The 18284-nt window shown below is 42.7% G+C and overlaps 1 protein-coding gene across 1 annotated transcript; it reads left to right on the top strand.

The window, feature by feature from the left end:
• Nucleotides 1-734: 734 nt before the first annotated feature.
• snx27b (sorting nexin 27b) lies at nt 735-17203 on the top strand. The gene is made up of 13 exons (XM_071911202.2): nt 735-1090; nt 5495-5726; nt 6179-6371; nt 7773-7837; nt 8050-8154; nt 8310-8388; nt 10966-11129; nt 11243-11332; nt 12942-13091; nt 13183-13311; nt 13964-14023; nt 14120-14168; nt 14401-17203. The coding sequence occupies exons 1-13, from the start codon at nt 741-743 to the stop codon at nt 14466-14468; spliced, it is 1734 nt and encodes a 577-aa protein (XP_071767303.2). The 5' UTR covers nt 735-740; the 3' UTR covers nt 14469-17203.
• The last annotated feature ends 1081 nt before the right edge of the window (nt 17204-18284 follow it).

The following is an 18284-nucleotide window of genomic DNA, read 5'->3' as shown; positions in this document are numbered from 1 at the left end:
GAGTAAAAGTCCAATGCTGCCATCGTTTCCCACTGCATGTGTTTTATGCAGCCTTTCTACTACTGCCCCCTTGTGTTTAATTAGCACAATTAACTCCAAAGTGTCCATATAAAATTGTTCATTTCGCTGTTGTCTCTCCCATGCAGTGTAATTGACGGGGGTCAGTTTTTTCGTTCAGGCTTCCTATTCTGTAAAGTGGTTGGATAAGATGGAACAAATACATGGAAAGGGGAAGGACGATAAGTGCACAGGTTCAGTCATTTCCATCTTTGTCCTGTAGGAGGTGGCATATAAAAAGGAAAATTAGGGGGGAATCTGAAAAATTTACATGGTCCCGAGGCTAATAGCTTTTACTTTAAATAGCCTATGTTGTATATCTCGACAGACTAATAACAGTATTGGTAAATTTTTCATTACTCCGTGTAAATAAGACACGCTGACTCTCTGTCTTATTACATGCAATTATGTAGGTCCTCCTCGGAAACAAGTTGCAGTGTGGCATCTACACAGAGACAAAGAAAACACACCTTAATCACTTAGGTCATCTTATCTGTGAAGTGAACGACGCCAAACTCACACCAGGAATTACTTTTTTGGAATGGAACGTATCCCGGGGCGGTCTCGAGTCGCGAATCATCGGACGCTGTCGGCATTTTCCGTCGCATCCCGGTCGGCTAGCCAAGCTGGTTAGCCTGCTACCAGCTAATGTTTGTAGGATATTTAACGTTACATTGGAGTGTATGGTAAAAAATAGTGTAGAAAAAATGGCGGACGTCGAGGGACAAGGAATTTGTTCATCGGTCCCTCCGTTGCCTCACTCTTCCTCGCGTAACGGCTCCGGTGGCAGTACACCGGGCACCGGCGGCAGCTGCCAGATGACAACCACCGTTACATCAGGCCCACGACTAGTTCGAATAGTGAAGTCCGACTCGGGCTATGGTTTCAATGTACGGGGACAAGTTAGTGAAGGAGGGCAACTACGGAGCATTAACGGGGAGCTGTACGCCCCGCTGCAGCATGTTAGTGCTGTTTTACCGGGAGGTGCTGCCGACAGAGCCGGTATTTCGAAGGGGGACAGGATTCTTGAGGTGTAAGTGGCTACTATCTTAGCTCGACGCAGGGAGCAAGATAGCTACAAACATTTCTGTCCAGCTCAAGCAACAATGCTTGTCAGTGGTGTTGTAAGGCAAGCAGGACCTGCAGTGTTAGAAACACACACTGGTGCTCTACTGGGACCGGTGTCGGCGACCAGCGCCCGGTGTGCATGCACCAGCCATAGACTAGCAGGGCAGAATAGCCGTTCATCCCAATGAAAAGAGTGTCTGTGTGTGAGGGAGAAAGAGCCAGGGATCATTAGGAATTCCTGTCACACTGAAAACCTATTCCACTCATCTACACCATGCCAAATATTCTAAACCCATCTCTTGCACACAGTAGTGGACATTCATATCACCTGAACCAGGTGCAGTGTAGTGCTTCCGCATTAAATCATGCTTAGCCAGCAGTACAGCTTGTTTCACTTACGTTTACGATTGCATGGTGGTGTTGTAAACCCAGCCCAAGTTGACATTTTTGTCTAGGAGAGCCTCAAATAAGCATCACTGAATTAGACTATTTTACCCCAAAGCTGATTTGGTGTGACTGGCTGTAGAGCAATGATGTGTCTCTGCTGCATTAGGTAGAGAAGTGTCTGCCTTCACAGGCACGTTAGTATGCATAGAGATTGCTTGCTGATGTTAGGCTCTGTTGCTATGGAGAGAGACAGGCTGCATACAGCTCAGCATCAGCACTAGTGCGTGTGTGAAGGAAGAAGAGTAGGGGGTTGCAGAAAGGGAGGGATGCCTTCAGCTCAAATCCGATTGGCTTTGCTCTGTATAATTCTCTGTCTTATTGGTTGGCCGTTGCATCCTGCTTTATGATTGGATGGCCTCCAGTAACCTGGCAGTTTGTTGACCCCATTATCTCTGTGTGGTATGTGTACATGCCTGTGTGTATGCATGTGCACTTGTGTATGTACATTGCATATCAGTGACAGCCCTTTAGCCCTTTATTTGGTCCCCGGATCAGTCAGTATGGTCAATAATATCCATTGACTAGTGTCTCTGTTCATTGTAATGAATATAACGATTTTTGTAATGCCTAACCTTTACTTTGATAGGGTAAAATAAGCCTAGGCTGTGTGCAGGCTAATTTATCTGGCCTCAGTGTGGGCTAATAGCTGTGTATATTTAGTAGGCTCCATGAGCTACAGTGCATTACTGTATTCCTTACTGTATTCAGCTGAAGGTTTGGCTTTGGTGCATGTAGCCTCTCTGCCTTCCTGCCAAGGCACAGTTAAGTATAGCCTACACAGACACAGTGGAGTGTCTGGGCACTAGCTGCAGCGCTGTGGAGCCTACTATTCTGTACATAATCAATACTCCTTATCACATTCACACACTCCTGCTTCTTGATGCAGAAGAATTTGTAGTGCTTGACAACTTTTGTTCAACCTCCTACTTCATGATATAGCCTATTGTTATCATTAAATAGTGCTGTCTAGAATCTTTCTCTGGCAGATTTAGCCTTGAGATTGTGTGTGTGCATTTGTTTGTGTGTGTGTGTGCTAATGCGTGTGTGCCTGCCTAGATAGAGGACAAAACAGAAAACATTTCCAATCAAATTCTTTATTAATGCTAAGAAAGAGAAAGGCTCTCTTCACCAGTGAAAGAAACAAAGTAAAGAAATCAAATTGAAATATGAAGACAAAAGTACAAAACCTGACACACAGAAAAAACATTTCTTCAAAACTCATTATCACATTCAAAAGTGCTGACAGTGCAAATACAAAGACCGCTACTTGAGGTTGTTATTATAGTCTTTAAGCTGCTAGAATGAAAAGAGCTACCAAAATGCTTAGTGCGTGTTTTATGTTGCAGGAGACATCTGCTCGTTCTCCTATTATACCTGCCGGCCTGCTTGCTGATTTTATTTGTGCTTAATGTGTTTTTAAAGTTGTCAAAAACCCACACCATATCAAAAGACATCCAGCAGAAAACCCTCTCGCTGGGCTCATTTCTCAGTATTTTTGTATCAGCCTTTCCCTTCCCCTCTTTCTTGTTCTCTCCTTTGTACTGAGGCCTAGTATTTAGCTTCTGTTGCCCCTTTATCTCACATCTTAAAGGATAAGGCTGGTGTTTTTTAATGCATTGCTTACCGTCAACAAATCCTATGAAAATAACAAAATCAGCAATGATTTTGTTTTGCCAACAAGTCTCGTCCATGTAGCCGATGCCCAATGAAGCCATGTCCCAGCAGCCATAGAACTCCATTGTATTAAAAAAACAATTAAAAACACGTCAAAGAGCCATGCTGCTGCTCTGGGCAGCATATTTCATCATCACGATGCACCGGGCCAGCCGACTTTTTCCTCAAACAACTTAATAAGCCGGCTGTAAACACGTTTGCGATCTCAGGAAAGTAGTTCCGTAGCACCGAAAATAGTCCCCGGCGTAATGAAGAATTTGTTCCCATTTTAATTTGATTTGGTAATAACTAATAGCTTGACTTTTCGTGGTAACAGTTAGCGATTTTTAAAATTGAAACTACGTCTTTGTGAGCTGTATTTCAAGGTTTTTAGCTTACAATTGGAGCCAATGACTTCCGGGTTGACGGCTAAAAATGGTACGTCAGAAAGAAACGGGAGTAGAGCAAACGCATTGTTGATTTTGTTATTTTCATAGGATTTGTTGACGGTAAGCAATGCATTAAAAAACACCAGCCTTATCCTTTAAACTTGATAATCCTTCACCCTCTCCCTTCATGTCTCACCTATTACACTCGCTCTGTTTCTACCTTTCCTCACCAACCCTACTCTAGGCTATATGTAGGTCCAGGCTCAGAGGGCCTCCACTGACTTGGTTGCATACTCATAGGTAGCTAACTCTTGCCAGTGAGAACCAAAGGTATTAGAGAGCTTCCTTCCTCTGAGCTTTAGCCCTCTGGCGCCCTGCCAACATAAGGCTGTGGCTGGGGTCATGACATAACAACTGACATAACGGACCAGTCGCCAGCCACAAGTCCTATCTAAAGCTCAACCTCAACTGCTTAGTAACATGAGTGCAATGCCAGCTCTCATCCTCTGTGCTAAGGGTTATATCCCGAATTGTCAAAGTCTATGTTCCAGTTGAATGTTGGTATGCGTCATGCTTGGGACAGGAGTTTGTTGAGTGGATTGATCAAGGAGAGTATCATCCATAGGGAGATAATGAGTAGAATATCACAAAGTTTCCTCTTCATTAGTAGAGTTAAGAATGAAAACAGTCTTTAAAATAACAAACAACACATTAAAGTCCCTCTGTTCTGTGGCTTTCCATAGGGCTTTTCTCAGATGCACAATATGCCTAAAAAAATGTCCACATCCTCATATGCCAGCTTGTTTTGCCCTGCCCATATGGAAGACATGACAGACGCTGCTGGCCTGCATAGCAGCTGCAGTAACAGCTTGAGAATTTGAACATGAGCACCAGCCCCTGCAAAGCTGAAAAGGCAAGGAACAATCTAACGATTTCCATAGTTTTCTCCCCATTTTATATTTTTTGCTGGAGCTAAAAACCAGTGCCACTAGTTTGTGAGGAGACATAAGCATGTAGCTGCAATGCTTAAGGGTGTTTATATGTTGAGGAAATTCAGCACAGCAAGGGGAAATGACCTTTTACTCCATTGGACTGATTAGGGCAGTTTAAGTGGAGCTGTGAGAGTCTACAGAGTTCCACAATTGTCTCCCTGTTTCACTGGTAATATAAGCTGTGGGCCTACATTAGTGAATGCAGGCCTATAGGATTGATTATGGTTTAGCATGGTAGTAATCTGTGTAGGCCTGTCTCAGCAGGCCTACTCTGTGTGCACAGGAGGTGCTGTAGTTGTTATGAGTAAAGTTAACTATAGGCCACTGCAGCGCTGTCGTCAGCTCGTGCCTCTGACGCACGGCTGTCTGAGTGAGCGTACACACAGTGTTGCTCACGCTTAGCCGCGGGAGTGACACAAACCCATGGTCCTGTTGCTGGGGGAGATGTGACCCCATGGGGTGATTCTGAGGGCAAAACTCAGCCTGCTGTCACTGACATGCTCTCCCTCTCTCCTCTCTCCTCTCTCTCTCTCTCTCTCTCTCCCCCCCTCTCTCCCTCTCCCTCTGTCTCTCTGTCTCACAGACACATACATAAGCAGCGTTTCTGCCGTCTGCCTAAGACACACCCAGAAACCAAAACATATTCTTATTTAAAGAAAGAATGAATGGTCTCCGGTCATTTTGAGGCCAATTTACAGTGCCTGTGTCAATATGTTATAGACTTAGTCCTTGTTTTGTAGTAATTGACATTGAGTTGTATGGGGTGTATGTTTGGGGCTCATCAATAATCTACACACTATGCATAATTAGAAAGAAAATTGCACTGATTCCACAACTGTTACTCTCCTCACTCCCCCCACCCTCTACCTTTCTTTCTCCATTCAACAGTAATGGGGTGAATGTGGAGGGGGCGACCCATAAGCAGGTGGTGGACCTGATCCGGGCCGGGGAGAGGGAGCTGGTGCTGGCCGTGCTGTCTGTCCCGCCCCAGGAGGCCGACTGCCTGGATCCGGGAGACGACGGCTCGGCCCAGTCCTGCTACGACTACTCCGACAAGCAGGCCGTCCCCATCTCTGTGCCCACCTACAAACACACTGAGCTCAACCAGGAAAAGTTTGTGGTGCGTGCGCGGGTGGATGGATAGGTGGATGGATAAATGAGAGGAGGATAGTGGATGAGATGATTGGAGGGGTAGATGGATGGGTGAGTGGAGGGGGAGATGGGAGGTTTGATGAGTGAAAGGGTGAATGGTGAATGGAGGAGTGGGTGTGATTATGGATGGAGGGGTGGATGTGTCTCTGTCTGTCTGTCTCCCTCTCTCCTTTTTGTCTCTGTTCTCATTTTCTCACTCCTTGTTTTCTCTTTCTCTCATAACCTCTCTTTCTCTCTCTCTCTCTCTCTCTCTCTCTCTCTCTTTGTCACTAACAACTTGAGCAGTGTGAACAGATGCAGATGTGCCATTTTTGTGACTTTTAACTGAGAGTTCTAAGTTTGGATTAGAAGACCATTCACTTTAGGACAGTTTTCCATTGCTCTCTCTCTCTCTGTCTCTCCCTCCCTCTCTCCCTCCAGGTGTATAATGTGTATATGGCAGGCAGACAGCTGTGCTCCAAGCGCTACCGGGAGTTTGCCATCCTGCACCAAAACCTGAAGAGGGAGTTTGCCAACTACACGTTCCCCAAGCTGCCTGGGAAATGGCCCTTCTCCCTGTCGGAGCAGCAGCTGGACGCACGGCGCAGAGGCCTGGAGGAATACCTGGAGAAAGGTGAGAATGAGAGAGAGATGCACAAAATATAGCACAAAAATAGCACAAAAAAGTGTGGAAAGGTATAGAAAAATATCACTGTTTGTTTCCAAAATATATATGACTACACATTTTATCAATATTATTGTCATTGTAGACCCACTGTCATTTGACATATTTCACATGAAAAATCTTCATCTATAGATTGGTGTGGCCTAGTTGATATTGCCCAATCATGATCAGTGTACATCCTATTGAATCCTGACCAAAATCTTCAAATTCAGTCAAAAACGTAAAAATCCAGTTAGAAGCAAATTTCTCGAAGTATGGAATTCTGAAATGGAAAATGCATAAAATCCCTTGAGAGATGAGCAAGGGATCGTTAAAGGATAAGGCTGTTTTTTTTTAATGCATTGCTTACCGTCAACAAATCCTATGAAAATAACAAAATCAACAATGCGTTTGCTCTACTCCCGTTTCTTTCTGACATACCGTTTTTAGCCGTCAACCCGGAAGTCATTGGCTCCAATTGTAAGCTAAAAACCTTGAAATACAGCTCACAAAGACATGGTTTCAATTTTAAAAATCGCTAACTGTTACCATGAAAAGTCAGGCTGTTGTAGTTATTACCAAATCAAATGGGAACAAATTCTTCATTACGCCGGGGACTATTTTCGGTGCTACGGAACTACTTTCCTGAGATGAGAAACGTGTTTACAGCCGGCTTATTAAGTTGTTTGAGGAAAAAGTCGGCTGGCCCGGTGCATCATGATGATAAAATATGCTGCCCAGAGCAACGGCATGGCTCTTTGACGTGTTTTTAATCGTTCTTTTAATACAATGGAGTTCTATGGCTGCTGGGACATGGCTTCATTGGGCATCGGCTACATGGACGAGACTTGTTGGCAAAACAAAATCATTGCTGATTTTGTTATTTTCATAGGATTTGTTGACGGTAAGCAATGCATTAAAAAACACTAGCCTTATCCTTTAAATGAGGATAAAATTGTTGACATAGAGAGACAAACTCTGGAAGGAAAGTGAGGAAGGTGTAGAGCTGTGTCTTTCTTTTTCTAGCAGTGATGGTAAGGGGCTAATAAGTGCTTTGTTTGTCCATCCCTGTTTTGCTTTATTGTGCCAAAAGTACTACTTCTAAGACTAGCGCATATACTTGGCTCTTTTTGTTGTAAAAGTCAAGCTGATTGTTTTTTTCTTGATTTACTTTACTTAACTTGATTCTTGACATTGCATTTACCTTCCTTGCTGTTGTGACACCACTGCTGAATGAATGTATAAATAGTGCTGATGTAGAAGGAGGAAGGGACTTGGCTCCATGCAATGATGAATATGTGAATATATTAAAAAAAAATCTTTTCAGTAGTATTATGTTTTGATTGCTTGTCTGTCTGTACATTCCTGCAGTGTGCTCTGTGCGGGTCATTGGAGAGAGTGACATCATGCAGGAGTTCCTGTCTGAATCAGATGAGGTAAGATAAAGAAAGTGTGTGTGTGTGTGTGTGTGTGTGTGTGTGCACGTGCGTCTTTTTAATGTGCTGGTTGTTTCCCTGTCCTCTGCCTGTGACTCACCACACAATTTTTCTTTCTCTTGATCTCTCTCTCTCTCTCTCTCTCTCTCTCTCTCTCTCTCTCTCTCTCTCTCTCTCTCTCTCTCTCTCTCTCTCTCTCTCTGTCTCTGTAGAACTATAATGGCGTGTCAGATGTGGAGTTGAGGATAGCCATGCCCGATAAGACCACACTCATTGTCAGAGTCCGCAAGAACTCCACTACAGACCAGGTCTACCAGGTAAACACACACACAGGCCTGTATAACCTCCAGCCTTTCAGCGCAACAGTCTCTGTAGCTTCTGTAGTTCCTCATTAGCTTGATATATTTAGCTTGCATATTTTTTTCCTTTCTCTCTCTCTCTCTCTCTCTCTCTCTCTCTCTCTCCCTCTCAGGCTGTGGTTATGAAACTAGGGATGGATAGTGTAACGGCCAGCTACTTTGCTCTATTTGAGGTCATCAACCACACCTTCGGTAAGTATGAGTGTGCAATTGAGCCTTGAGGTTGTGTGTGGTGTGTGTGTGTGTCTACATGCATGCATTTGTATACAGTGAGGATTTTTTTTAGTCTTTATCAATGCGCTCGCACTACTTTTGACTTTAATTGTCTGTGGCTTTGGCCACTGTCGACTCATGAGAGAGAGGCAGAGAGAGAAAGAAGGAGTGTGTGTGTGAGAGAGAGAGAGAGAGAGAGAGGGAGGGGGAGAGAGCATTTATATGAAGGGTTATGAGTGTGTTATGACTCCTCCTCCTGCCTTCCTTACTAAAATGGTCTAAAATAAATAGCCCTCTTTCCTCTTTCCATCCCATCAGCTGATTACTTCATATTTCTCTTAATTCAATTCAGTTCACTTCAAAGAGGCTTTATTGGCATGACCTTGGGACAAGTACAGTACAGCCAAAGCACACTCCCAAGGGCATTAACAGAGTAAAAGTAAGAATAAGAATGATTAGGCCTATTAACATTAAAATAACTATCATGATGGGAAGCAACAGCTATAAAACGACAATGGGAAGCAACAGCTATAAAACAGGGAACATAAAAGATGATGAGAATAGGAAAAAAATAGTAAAAATGTACACACACATGCAGTAAGATTTGTGTGTGTGTGCATGCGTGTGTGGTTGGTCATTTACTGTTTTCTCTCTCTTTCTCTCTCTCTCTCCCCCTTTCTCCGCTGATCACTCACTTTTATCCAAATAAAAATACATCACACTCACAGTCATATCTTTCTCTCTCTCTCTCTCTCTCTCTCTCTCCCTCTCTCTCTCCCTGAACCATATTATGGAATCCTCTTTGTTAAGCTAATCTACTCCCTCTTTGTTAAACTAATCTACTTACTGTGCCCATCCACTCTCTGTGTGATGGAGGGCAGCAAACATAGGAACTCAGCTTGTCGGTGCACATAGATAGAGAAAACTCTCTTTGACGCTGAACAAAGTTCTCTCTCTTCACATGGCTACTTTTAATTCCAAGCTTCCTCTCTCCTCTCTTCTATCTCCATCTCCCTCCATCTTCCCTATCTCTCTGTTTTTCTGCCCCTGGCCCAACTACAATCACCACCCCTCCCAGAGTAACTCTCTTCTTGCTGCGTTTTTGCATGCCTTTATAAAGCAGAGAGAGTCTTGATGGAGGCTGTCTCCCTTGTTGCCCGATCAATTATTGATGTCGGGGAAGGTTTAGTTCCCCTCCAGGCTGCCGGTATGTCTCCTGTCTCCTCTCTCTCTCTCTCTCTCTCTCTCTCTCTCTCTCTCTCTCTCTCTCTCTCTCTCTCTCTCTCTCTCTCTCTCTCTCTCTCTCTCTCTCTCTCTACCTATCTCTCTCTCTCTCTCTTTCTCTCTGTCCATGATAGATGTGGACCACTCAGTAGCATCAGTAATGAGCCTGGTCGCAATCTCTGGCCCAGCTCAATCACACACACACACACACACACACAAAGCTGAAGGCTGCTGCATGGGCTATTAAAGAAGCTTTTGGGGCCCACTGCTTGTGTGTGTGTCTGTTCTTATACTTCTATCCTTGTGAGAACTAGTTTGAGTTGTAGACCTTCGGAGTGAGGACGTTTTTTAGAAGTGAGGTCATATCTGCTTGTCCTCACTTCCTCAGTGGGCTAGATTAGTACAAGGATTTGTCAGATTTTCTTTATTTATTTTCGTTTTCAATAGCCAAATAAAACCAAATCAGAAACAGTCCTTTTCAGCCCACCCAACTTCATTGAATTTATTCACCTTGAAATAGGTTCTCTGTCCGCCAGTGCAAAGCTAGTAGCAAGAAACTTTTTGAATTTGAGCTTCACGGACAGGTTAAGAGAGTTGTTCAGTCCTGGTTCTTTCAGCTGAAGAATATTTCCAAAATCAAGCAGTTTTTATCACTTAGTGATCTGGAGGAAGTCGTCCATCTCTTCTTGTTTAGACGGTTGCAACTCTCTATATTCACATCAACCCAATTTTAGCATCTTTACATTCATAACCTGTTAGTTTCATAACTGATTTGAGGATTTTACTGATTACTTGTAAGGCACAGATGGGTCTGGCACCAAGCTATTTCACAGACCCGTATGAAACAGATTGCAGCCACAGGTCCTCAGGCAGGTTCCTACTGGCTGTTCCAAAATGTAGATTAAAAACGAGGCGATCGGCCCTTTGCCATCAGCCTGAGAAGCCTAGACCAGCTAAATCTGTATCATCTTTTAAATCACTTCTTAAAACTCATCTTTATAGACTTGCTTTCACATATTCACATATTATGCTTTTGTTATTGTTTTTGATCTGTTATTATTATTGCCTTGCCTGTATGTGGTTTGTAACTGCGATTTGAAAAGTCAGTGTCATATAGAGATTGTTATAATATATATATATATATATATATATATATATATGTATATTGTTATAAAGATGTGTGTGCAGATGTACAGTATGCATGTGTGCATATATAATTTAGTAATCTTTCTTCCTTATTTACTAGCTAAAATGACTGACATGTTAAAATTTCTCTCTCCCCCCGCCCTCTCTCTCCCTCCCCCTCTCCCTCTCCCTCTCTCTCTCGGCCAGTGCGTAAGCTTGCCCCCAACGAGTTCCCCCACAAGCTGTATGTGCAGAACTACACCTCAGCTGTCCCAGGAACCTGCCTCACCCTGCGCAAGTGGCTCTTCACTACAGAGGAAGAGATCTTGCTCAACGACAACCAGCTTGCTGTCAACTACTGCTTTCACCAGGTGTGTGTGTGTGTGTGTGTGTGTGTGTGTGTGTGTGTTAGTGTATGCTGGTGTGTGTGTTTTTCTGTTGTTGTGTTTTTGTAACAGTCTTTCATGTCTTGCCCCCTTGCCAGGCTGTGGACGATGTGAAGAAAGGCTTCATCAAAGCAGAGCAGAAGTCCTACCAGCTGCAGAAGCTTGCTGAGCAGAAAAAGATGGCCATGGTCAGCCTCTCAGACACAGACACACACCACACAGCTGCTCTATTCTGGTCTGATACACAGAGAGAGACAGTCAGGGCCGTGTCCTTCTACTGTGTATGATCCAACAAAGCAGGAAAGATATAACTTAAAACTTCTGGGGGCGGGTGAGAGAAACACACGCTCCCCTCAGTCAGAAAATACTGTCACAGTGGCCAACAGTAGACTAGGAACTAGGACTAGGAAGTTCCCAAGTGTTAATGTGTGTAACTGTAAGGATGTGAAGCAATGTGGTGCTGAAAAAGAGAACGCTGACTCAAGAGAGAGACCAAATGTATCCAGTCGGGCCAAAGCTCTTGAGCCCTCCATTGTGCCATGACGTAAAAGTAATAAAACTGCTCTTTCACCTGAGCAAAAAGACATGATGGCTGCAAATTTATAGCACTGCACTTCCTAATGCTTCCACAGTGGGATGCCCAACATTTTCAAAGTCACCTGGCATAGAGACAAAGAGTACATACTCTTCCCCTAGTCCTAGATTCCCCTCAAAACCATGTATTTTTTTTATTGTCAGTGAACCGATGCTAAACATTCATTTTGTATTCTGTTAGCCTGTCAAGATGTTAGCGATGTCAAGTTTTACATATTTGTTTTTCTTCCAGGTCAAAAGATTTTTATACATTTGTAACTCTGACAGGCTTATAAAGACAGATTGGTAATAATACTAATCAGATAGCTGTAATTACATTGATGGGCCACTTGCATTGCAAATTACTTATGCTGCATTCAAGTGCTCATCATAAGCTTCTACTTCTGCGTAAATATGACCTGTGTCGTAAATATGACCTGTCATGAATTCAAGTGCTATTAGCTACAAGTAATAACAAAATGGACCCTGTAACAAAAGTAGTTTTTGGTGGCTGCTGTTTTAGTTTAGAAATCATTTATTTGTTTTAATGAATTTATTAAAAACAAAAATCCAAGACAACTAAAAGCTAAGCAAAGACTGAAACTGGAAGCATACAACAATACTACTTATTTACATAGATTGTCAAACAATAATGTATAATAAAAATTAATAAATAAAAATCCAGCACTTTTACCATTAGTTATTGACGTGGTTTCCATGCTCACCCCATAAACCTCACATCTCAGCAACTCAGGTGTCAGAAAATTCCCACTTTCCCCATCGTATTTACTGGAGGAAAATGTTTCTGACAGCACTTGAAGGGAGCATTAGAGACAGTCACTGAGAAGGATGATGGATCTATCATGGTTGCCACTGAAAATTGCAATGGCCAAACTCTACCTGTGTACATCTATGAGCAGGACAGCGATGATAGCTGAGAGGGCTTACAGGGGGGAAACTGAATAAGACTGACATGTTAAAGTAGAACTGCCATGGTCTCTGAGTCTGACTGTACTCTACTGACTATAAAGCTTAGTCATTTGTGAGCATGCACTAGAACACGTTCAGCTGAATTACAAGGTGCATCCTGCTTCCTTGCATACTTGAGTCAGTGGCAACCTTTTCATACATTGTAACAAACATCTTCATCTCTTCTCTTCTTGTCTTCTTTCTCTCTCTCTCTTTCTCTCTCTTTCTCTCTCTCCCTCTCTTTCTCTCTCTCAGTACCTGAGTTTGTTAAGGGGCTGTGAGGGCTACAATGAGATCATATTCCCCCACTGTTCCTGTGACTCCCGACGTAAAGGCCACGTCATCACAGCCATCAGCATACACCACTTCAAGCTGCACGCCTGCACCGAGGACGGGACACTAGAGGCAAGGGTGACTGTGTGTGTATGTATGTGTGTGTGTGTCTGTGTGTATATAATAGTAGAGCCTGTGTACTAACGCCTCTACGTGGTTCCAGAACCAGGTGATTGCATTTGACTGGGGGGAGATGCAGAGGTGGGACACAGATGAAGAGGGCATGGCCTTCTGCTTTGAGTACGCACGGGGAGAGAAGAAACCACGCTGGGTCAAGATCTTTACACCCTATGTGAGTATCACACACACACACATACACATGTGCCATAGTACTGTATTCTAATGAAAACAGGCTTCCTACGGTCATGAAAAACATGAAAAAGTAATGGAATTTTAAAATTGTGTTATCCGAGCTTGGAAAACTGGTGGAAAAGGATACACGTCCAAAGAAATTGGAAAAGGTCATGGAATTCTTTTTATAATTTTTTTCAAGCTGTCTGGTGTTCAATATCAGAGAATAATAACCTAAAAAACAAATTCCCTGATTACATGACACCCAAGTTATACTTATAGCTAGCCAAAACAAGACCTGGGGCATTCATGTCAGCTGTTTAACAAAACAATTGCTGTCCAGAGATATGTGAACCCCTGCTGGCCTAGGATCAAATCTCACCAGAACTTTCTGTCCTGTGTCTCCCTCTCTACTTTAAGTAAATAAAACATGCTCAAGTTGAGTGGAGTGCAAACTGTAACATTTGAACATAGGTGCTGACAAATAATGGTCATTGGAATTGCTTTATATGTCATGGTACAGCCATGGACAAGTCAAGAAATTTGATTAAGAAAAGTGTATGAACCTCATCAACACTAATCTTGTTTGTCTTTTTGTTTTGTCTATATCAATGTTTCTGTCCTTGTATTTGCTGTGAATCGCCAATGTTCAGTTTAACTACATGCATGAGTGCTTCGAGAGAGTCTTCTGTGAACTGAAGTGGAGGAAGGAGGTAAGGACAGTCTACTTACAGACTAATCTATTCTCTCTATTCTCCTCTTTACCTGTGTCGTTAGCTCATAGCTGCTGTGTGTCTCTGTGTCTACAGGTGGAAGAGGAGGCGACAGACAAGGACAACAAGAACTGCAGTAAAGATGGTATGTGTGGCAAGGTAAGGCTTTGCCTGCCTCTGTCCTGTCTGTGATCCAGCAGTAGCTTGTGTGTGTGTGTGTGTGTGTGTGTGTGTGTGTGTGTGTGTGTGTGTGTGTGTGTGTGTGTGTGTGTGTGTGTGTGTGTGTGTGTGTGTGTGAGTTTGTCTGTGTCTGTCTGTCTGTCTGTCTGTGTGTGTGAGTTTGTGTGTCTCGGTCCTGATCGCTGTTTCTGTTGCAGAATATCTTCCAGCTGTTGAGGCACAGAAGGGATGGAGGCACCTAGGAGAAGAGATCATTACCTCCTAACCACACACCCTCATCATCTGCCCAGCTCAGCTTGGATCGGCTCAGCTCAGTTTGGCCCTCATCTAGCCCCAGAACCCCGCAACACTCAGCTATTAACTACATGGTCATCATTTACACTCCAGCAACTACAAACCAAGAAGCTACACCATTACACACAAACCAACAAACAACTGCAAATGAACAAATTACTTAAACTGAAGCATAAACAAACTCATGAACCAGAACTGTTGAATCCAACACATCATAAACATACATTAGGCAGAGCTCCGTCAAAAGGAAATTAGTCAGCTATAAACTTGAACTTGTGGATGCAAACAAGTATTCTCCTCATTGGCAGGGACTTGAAGTAGAATGGGACTATTGCCTGAGGAGGAGGAGAAGAAGGAATAACAACTCTTGCTGGACTGACATGGAAAATTGAAAGCTGCTGCTGGTCACAAAGGGGAACACAGACAAAGAGGTTGATGCGAGATACTGAGGGTCTGCCCATCTCGAACACAGAAAGACGCCGAGCTTCTCAATGTATGGAAGAGAGCAGCAGTGTCCCCTGTGTCTTTTTGGCCAGTTAAAAGTGAGTGTAAGCGGGCGGATGTGTTTGTATGTGTGTGTATACTTCATTAAGCGTGTTTGCAGTGGGCCCCTAGCTCCCCAGAAGACAGGGGACAACCAGAGAGAGGCCCTCAGAGAATGTAAGCCGCAACCAAATCACATACATAGATTTTCACCTGTTCGGCGCTAAATCTGCATTTTTAAGACAGAATTAAAATCATAATGTGGGAAATGAGAGGAAATAAGGGAGAGAGAGCAGACCTTTTGTTAGATTCATAGATGGATCACTTATGTTTCATTCAGTTATTGTCACTTAGTGAATGATTTTTATTGGGTGTACAGAGGAGGATGTTTTGATCCTTTGATACATGAGCAGGTTATTGTCAAACTTTAGACTAATATTGCACTTTAACCAACAGTATTAACAACCTCCAAACTTGGGAAATTTAGTCAAACAAGCAGATAGTGGGCATATTACTGGAATAAGCCTGCAGTTAGTTTACTTACGTTTTGGACTGACTGGTTTATACAGTATGATACTGTAATGCAACATGAAATGGTATATCCAGGTGCAGTGTGCAGGGGGTTTACCTTAATTTGAACTTATGTGTTTATAGTATATGGCTATATATAGTATAAGGCTCTACGCATTATGTTTTGAGGACAGGCCGTTGTGAAAGAGCAGAGTGGAGGGGAATCAGAGAAAGAGCTGTGTAGTATGTTGACTGTGCATTACCCAGAAGAGACAGCAGGGGTCCTTCTCTCCCTGCCCTCAGTCTGGCAGTGCACCAGTACACCACTTGCCATTAGTTTGTCTTCGATAGCTCCCCCTGGACTTTACAATAGCCCTGTAATTTAGATGGTCTTTCCATGCAGGACTATACATCTCTCTGCAGCCCGTACTTCATTGTACTGTTACACCAGTCGTCCGCTCCAGAAGAGTGGAGTAAGATGATATCTTAACAAAAGGGGCCGCTTGCATCATTCATCAACATGAGAGAAATGTAGATCACTGTAGTACTAAAGGCTTTGTAGCAACTGATAATATAATGACTGCCAGATAATGTAATAAACAGTGTGATCTAATGTCCCTCCAAATGGGTTGAAAATGTCATAAAACCAGTTCATGTAATTAATTCTGGGACAATGTAATAAAAGTACATTATTACATAAGCCAGCAATTATTATTTCAAAAGGGGTGTAACATTTTAGCTGATGTAATAATATTGACTAATGTTACAACTTATAAGGATAAGAAGAATGTAATAACTTGCATTATTACATCATTAGACAACATCATTTGCATACATTATTATTACATCATCTGTAAAAATTATATTACATCCCATATGTTAATCAAGGGTTAATGCAATAATGTGATGTTATGACATCATCTTGCAATTTGTTACATTTGTATGTTTTGTTACATTTTCAAGCCATTTGAAGGGACATTTTAGTTACATTTTGACAAACTGTTGCATTATTTCGGCAGATATTACATTATCAGTTCTACATGCTTTTACAGGATGAGCCTCCTGTCTAGCTCCTCCATATATAGAGAGAGCTCACTATGAGAATATGAGCTATATTTTTGTTGTCTACAAGCAGGAAAAGACATGGACATCAGTGGCTCTTAGCAAGAGTGTTTGTAATAATCATGGTGGTGTTCAGCAGTGGCCATTTTGGGTGATTGATGAGCTTCAACGGCGTCAAGCTTGGTGGGCATGTAAAGGAGGTTTAATTGAATGTGTTGCGCCCTGACCTGAATGATTGAATGTCCAGTCCTAAAGGCTTACTGTATTTCCCAGGATTTGTGTCTCTTTACAAGACCATGCCTGACCATTGATATGATTGATTGTCTGACATTGTCTGATCTGCCCACCAATCATGTCTGTGTTCTCATTCTCTTGCCCCCTGTCTCTCTCGCTCTCTCTCTCTCTCTGACTAAGGTCAAGTGACAACGTTATTTATTTCATTAAGAAACAATATTAAACAAACTCAGCATCTCTGGTTGTACAGTTTTTTCACCTGATAGGGTTTGGCTTTCAAAGTCATGCTAAGAATACGATGAAGACTGACAAAAGCGCAGGTCATTTGACATGTTGAAATGTAAAATTCAAGACAAAGTTGTTTGGTTACGTTGCTTACTGTAATAAATTGTAACATATTCTTTTAAATAAACTGATTTATTGATGCGAAGTACTGTTCGTTTGTCATCATTTTTGGCTTTACGCTTCTAGTCTACTTTGTTTTTTTGAGAACCAGACTGCTTATGTACAGCGCCAGATGAGTCTCAAGTACAGTGGAAGCCAAGAGCAGTTCTCTAAGAGTAAGTATGAGTCGAGTGTCTGACTCAAGGACTCTCAATATCATAATGATGGCATAAAGCTAAGTTAGATTGAGCCTATCAGTGAGCAGTTTTATTCTGCAGTTGTAAATTTACCACACTCGCTTCCCCTGCTCTCCCGTTGTGTACCCACGTCCTTTTTCATTCTTCCTCTCTCTCCTCATCGCCTTCCTCTGCTCTCCCTAACTCCCCGTCTCTTAATGAGATCTGGGAGACAATTATCCAACAGACAGTGAAATGGCCGTTCCGTATCGACCCACACTGAGCATCTACGCTCAGTAATTAACAGCTATTGACTGTGGGTGGCGTGGGATATTATCTTCGAACATCTGGATGTTGAAGCCAGACAAAAAACATCCCTGTGGGACAGAGAACTGGCCTGGGAGGTGTCACACAGTAATCAGCTTCTCTCCACACCTTGATCATCAAGTGAAAGTGTGGATGTGTAGCTTCAAGTGTCATTTAGTACAGAGAAACTTAAGTTTGCATATTCCCCCTGTGTTTGTGGGAAACTTTAAATTGCCCATAGGTATGAATGTGATTGTGACTTTCCACTCAATGCATGCTGGGATAGGTTCCAGCCCCCTGTCACCCTGAACAATAATAAGCGGGTAAAGACAATAAATGACGAATTTTACAATACCAATATCTGATGTATTATTTTGTAATCTGTAATTTTTCTAAGCTTTCGTTCATTTCATTTCAACATTTCTCTAAGATTTATTTTTATTGATTAAACTCTATTGGAGAATATTCTTTTGACCAATTCTGCCCTCCTTTGTATTCTCTCCCTCTCCTCTTATTTTTCCACATGAGCAGACACAATACAGAGCTGACAGCACTGCACAAGCAGCACAATGTGTATGTGTATGTGCGTGCGAGAGAGAGAGAGAGAGAGAGAGAGAGAGAGAGAGAGAGAG

Source organism: Centroberyx gerrardi, chromosome 12 (assembly GCF_048128805.1).
Source record: "Centroberyx gerrardi isolate f3 chromosome 12, fCenGer3.hap1.cur.20231027, whole genome shotgun sequence".
In the NCBI taxonomy this organism is placed as follows: Eukaryota; Metazoa; Chordata; class Actinopteri; order Beryciformes; family Berycidae; genus Centroberyx; species Centroberyx gerrardi.
Note: the sequence above shows the minus strand (reverse complement) of the source record. Positions and strands in the feature narration are given on the sequence as shown.

Bases quoted from the DNA above. Each gene is read 5' to 3' on its own strand.
- snx27b (XM_071911202.2), top strand. From the start codon at position 741: ATGGTAAAAAATAGTGTAGAAAAAATGGCGGACGTCGAGGGACAAGGA. The intron at 6,372-7,772 runs GTGAGAATGAGA...ACATTCCTGCAG, and splicing joins GGAGGAATACCTGGAGAAAG to TGTGCTCTGTGCGGGTCATT. The intron at 14,024-14,119 runs GTAAGGACAGTC...CTGTGTCTACAG, and splicing joins AACTGAAGTGGAGGAAGGAG to GTGGAAGAGGAGGCGACAGA.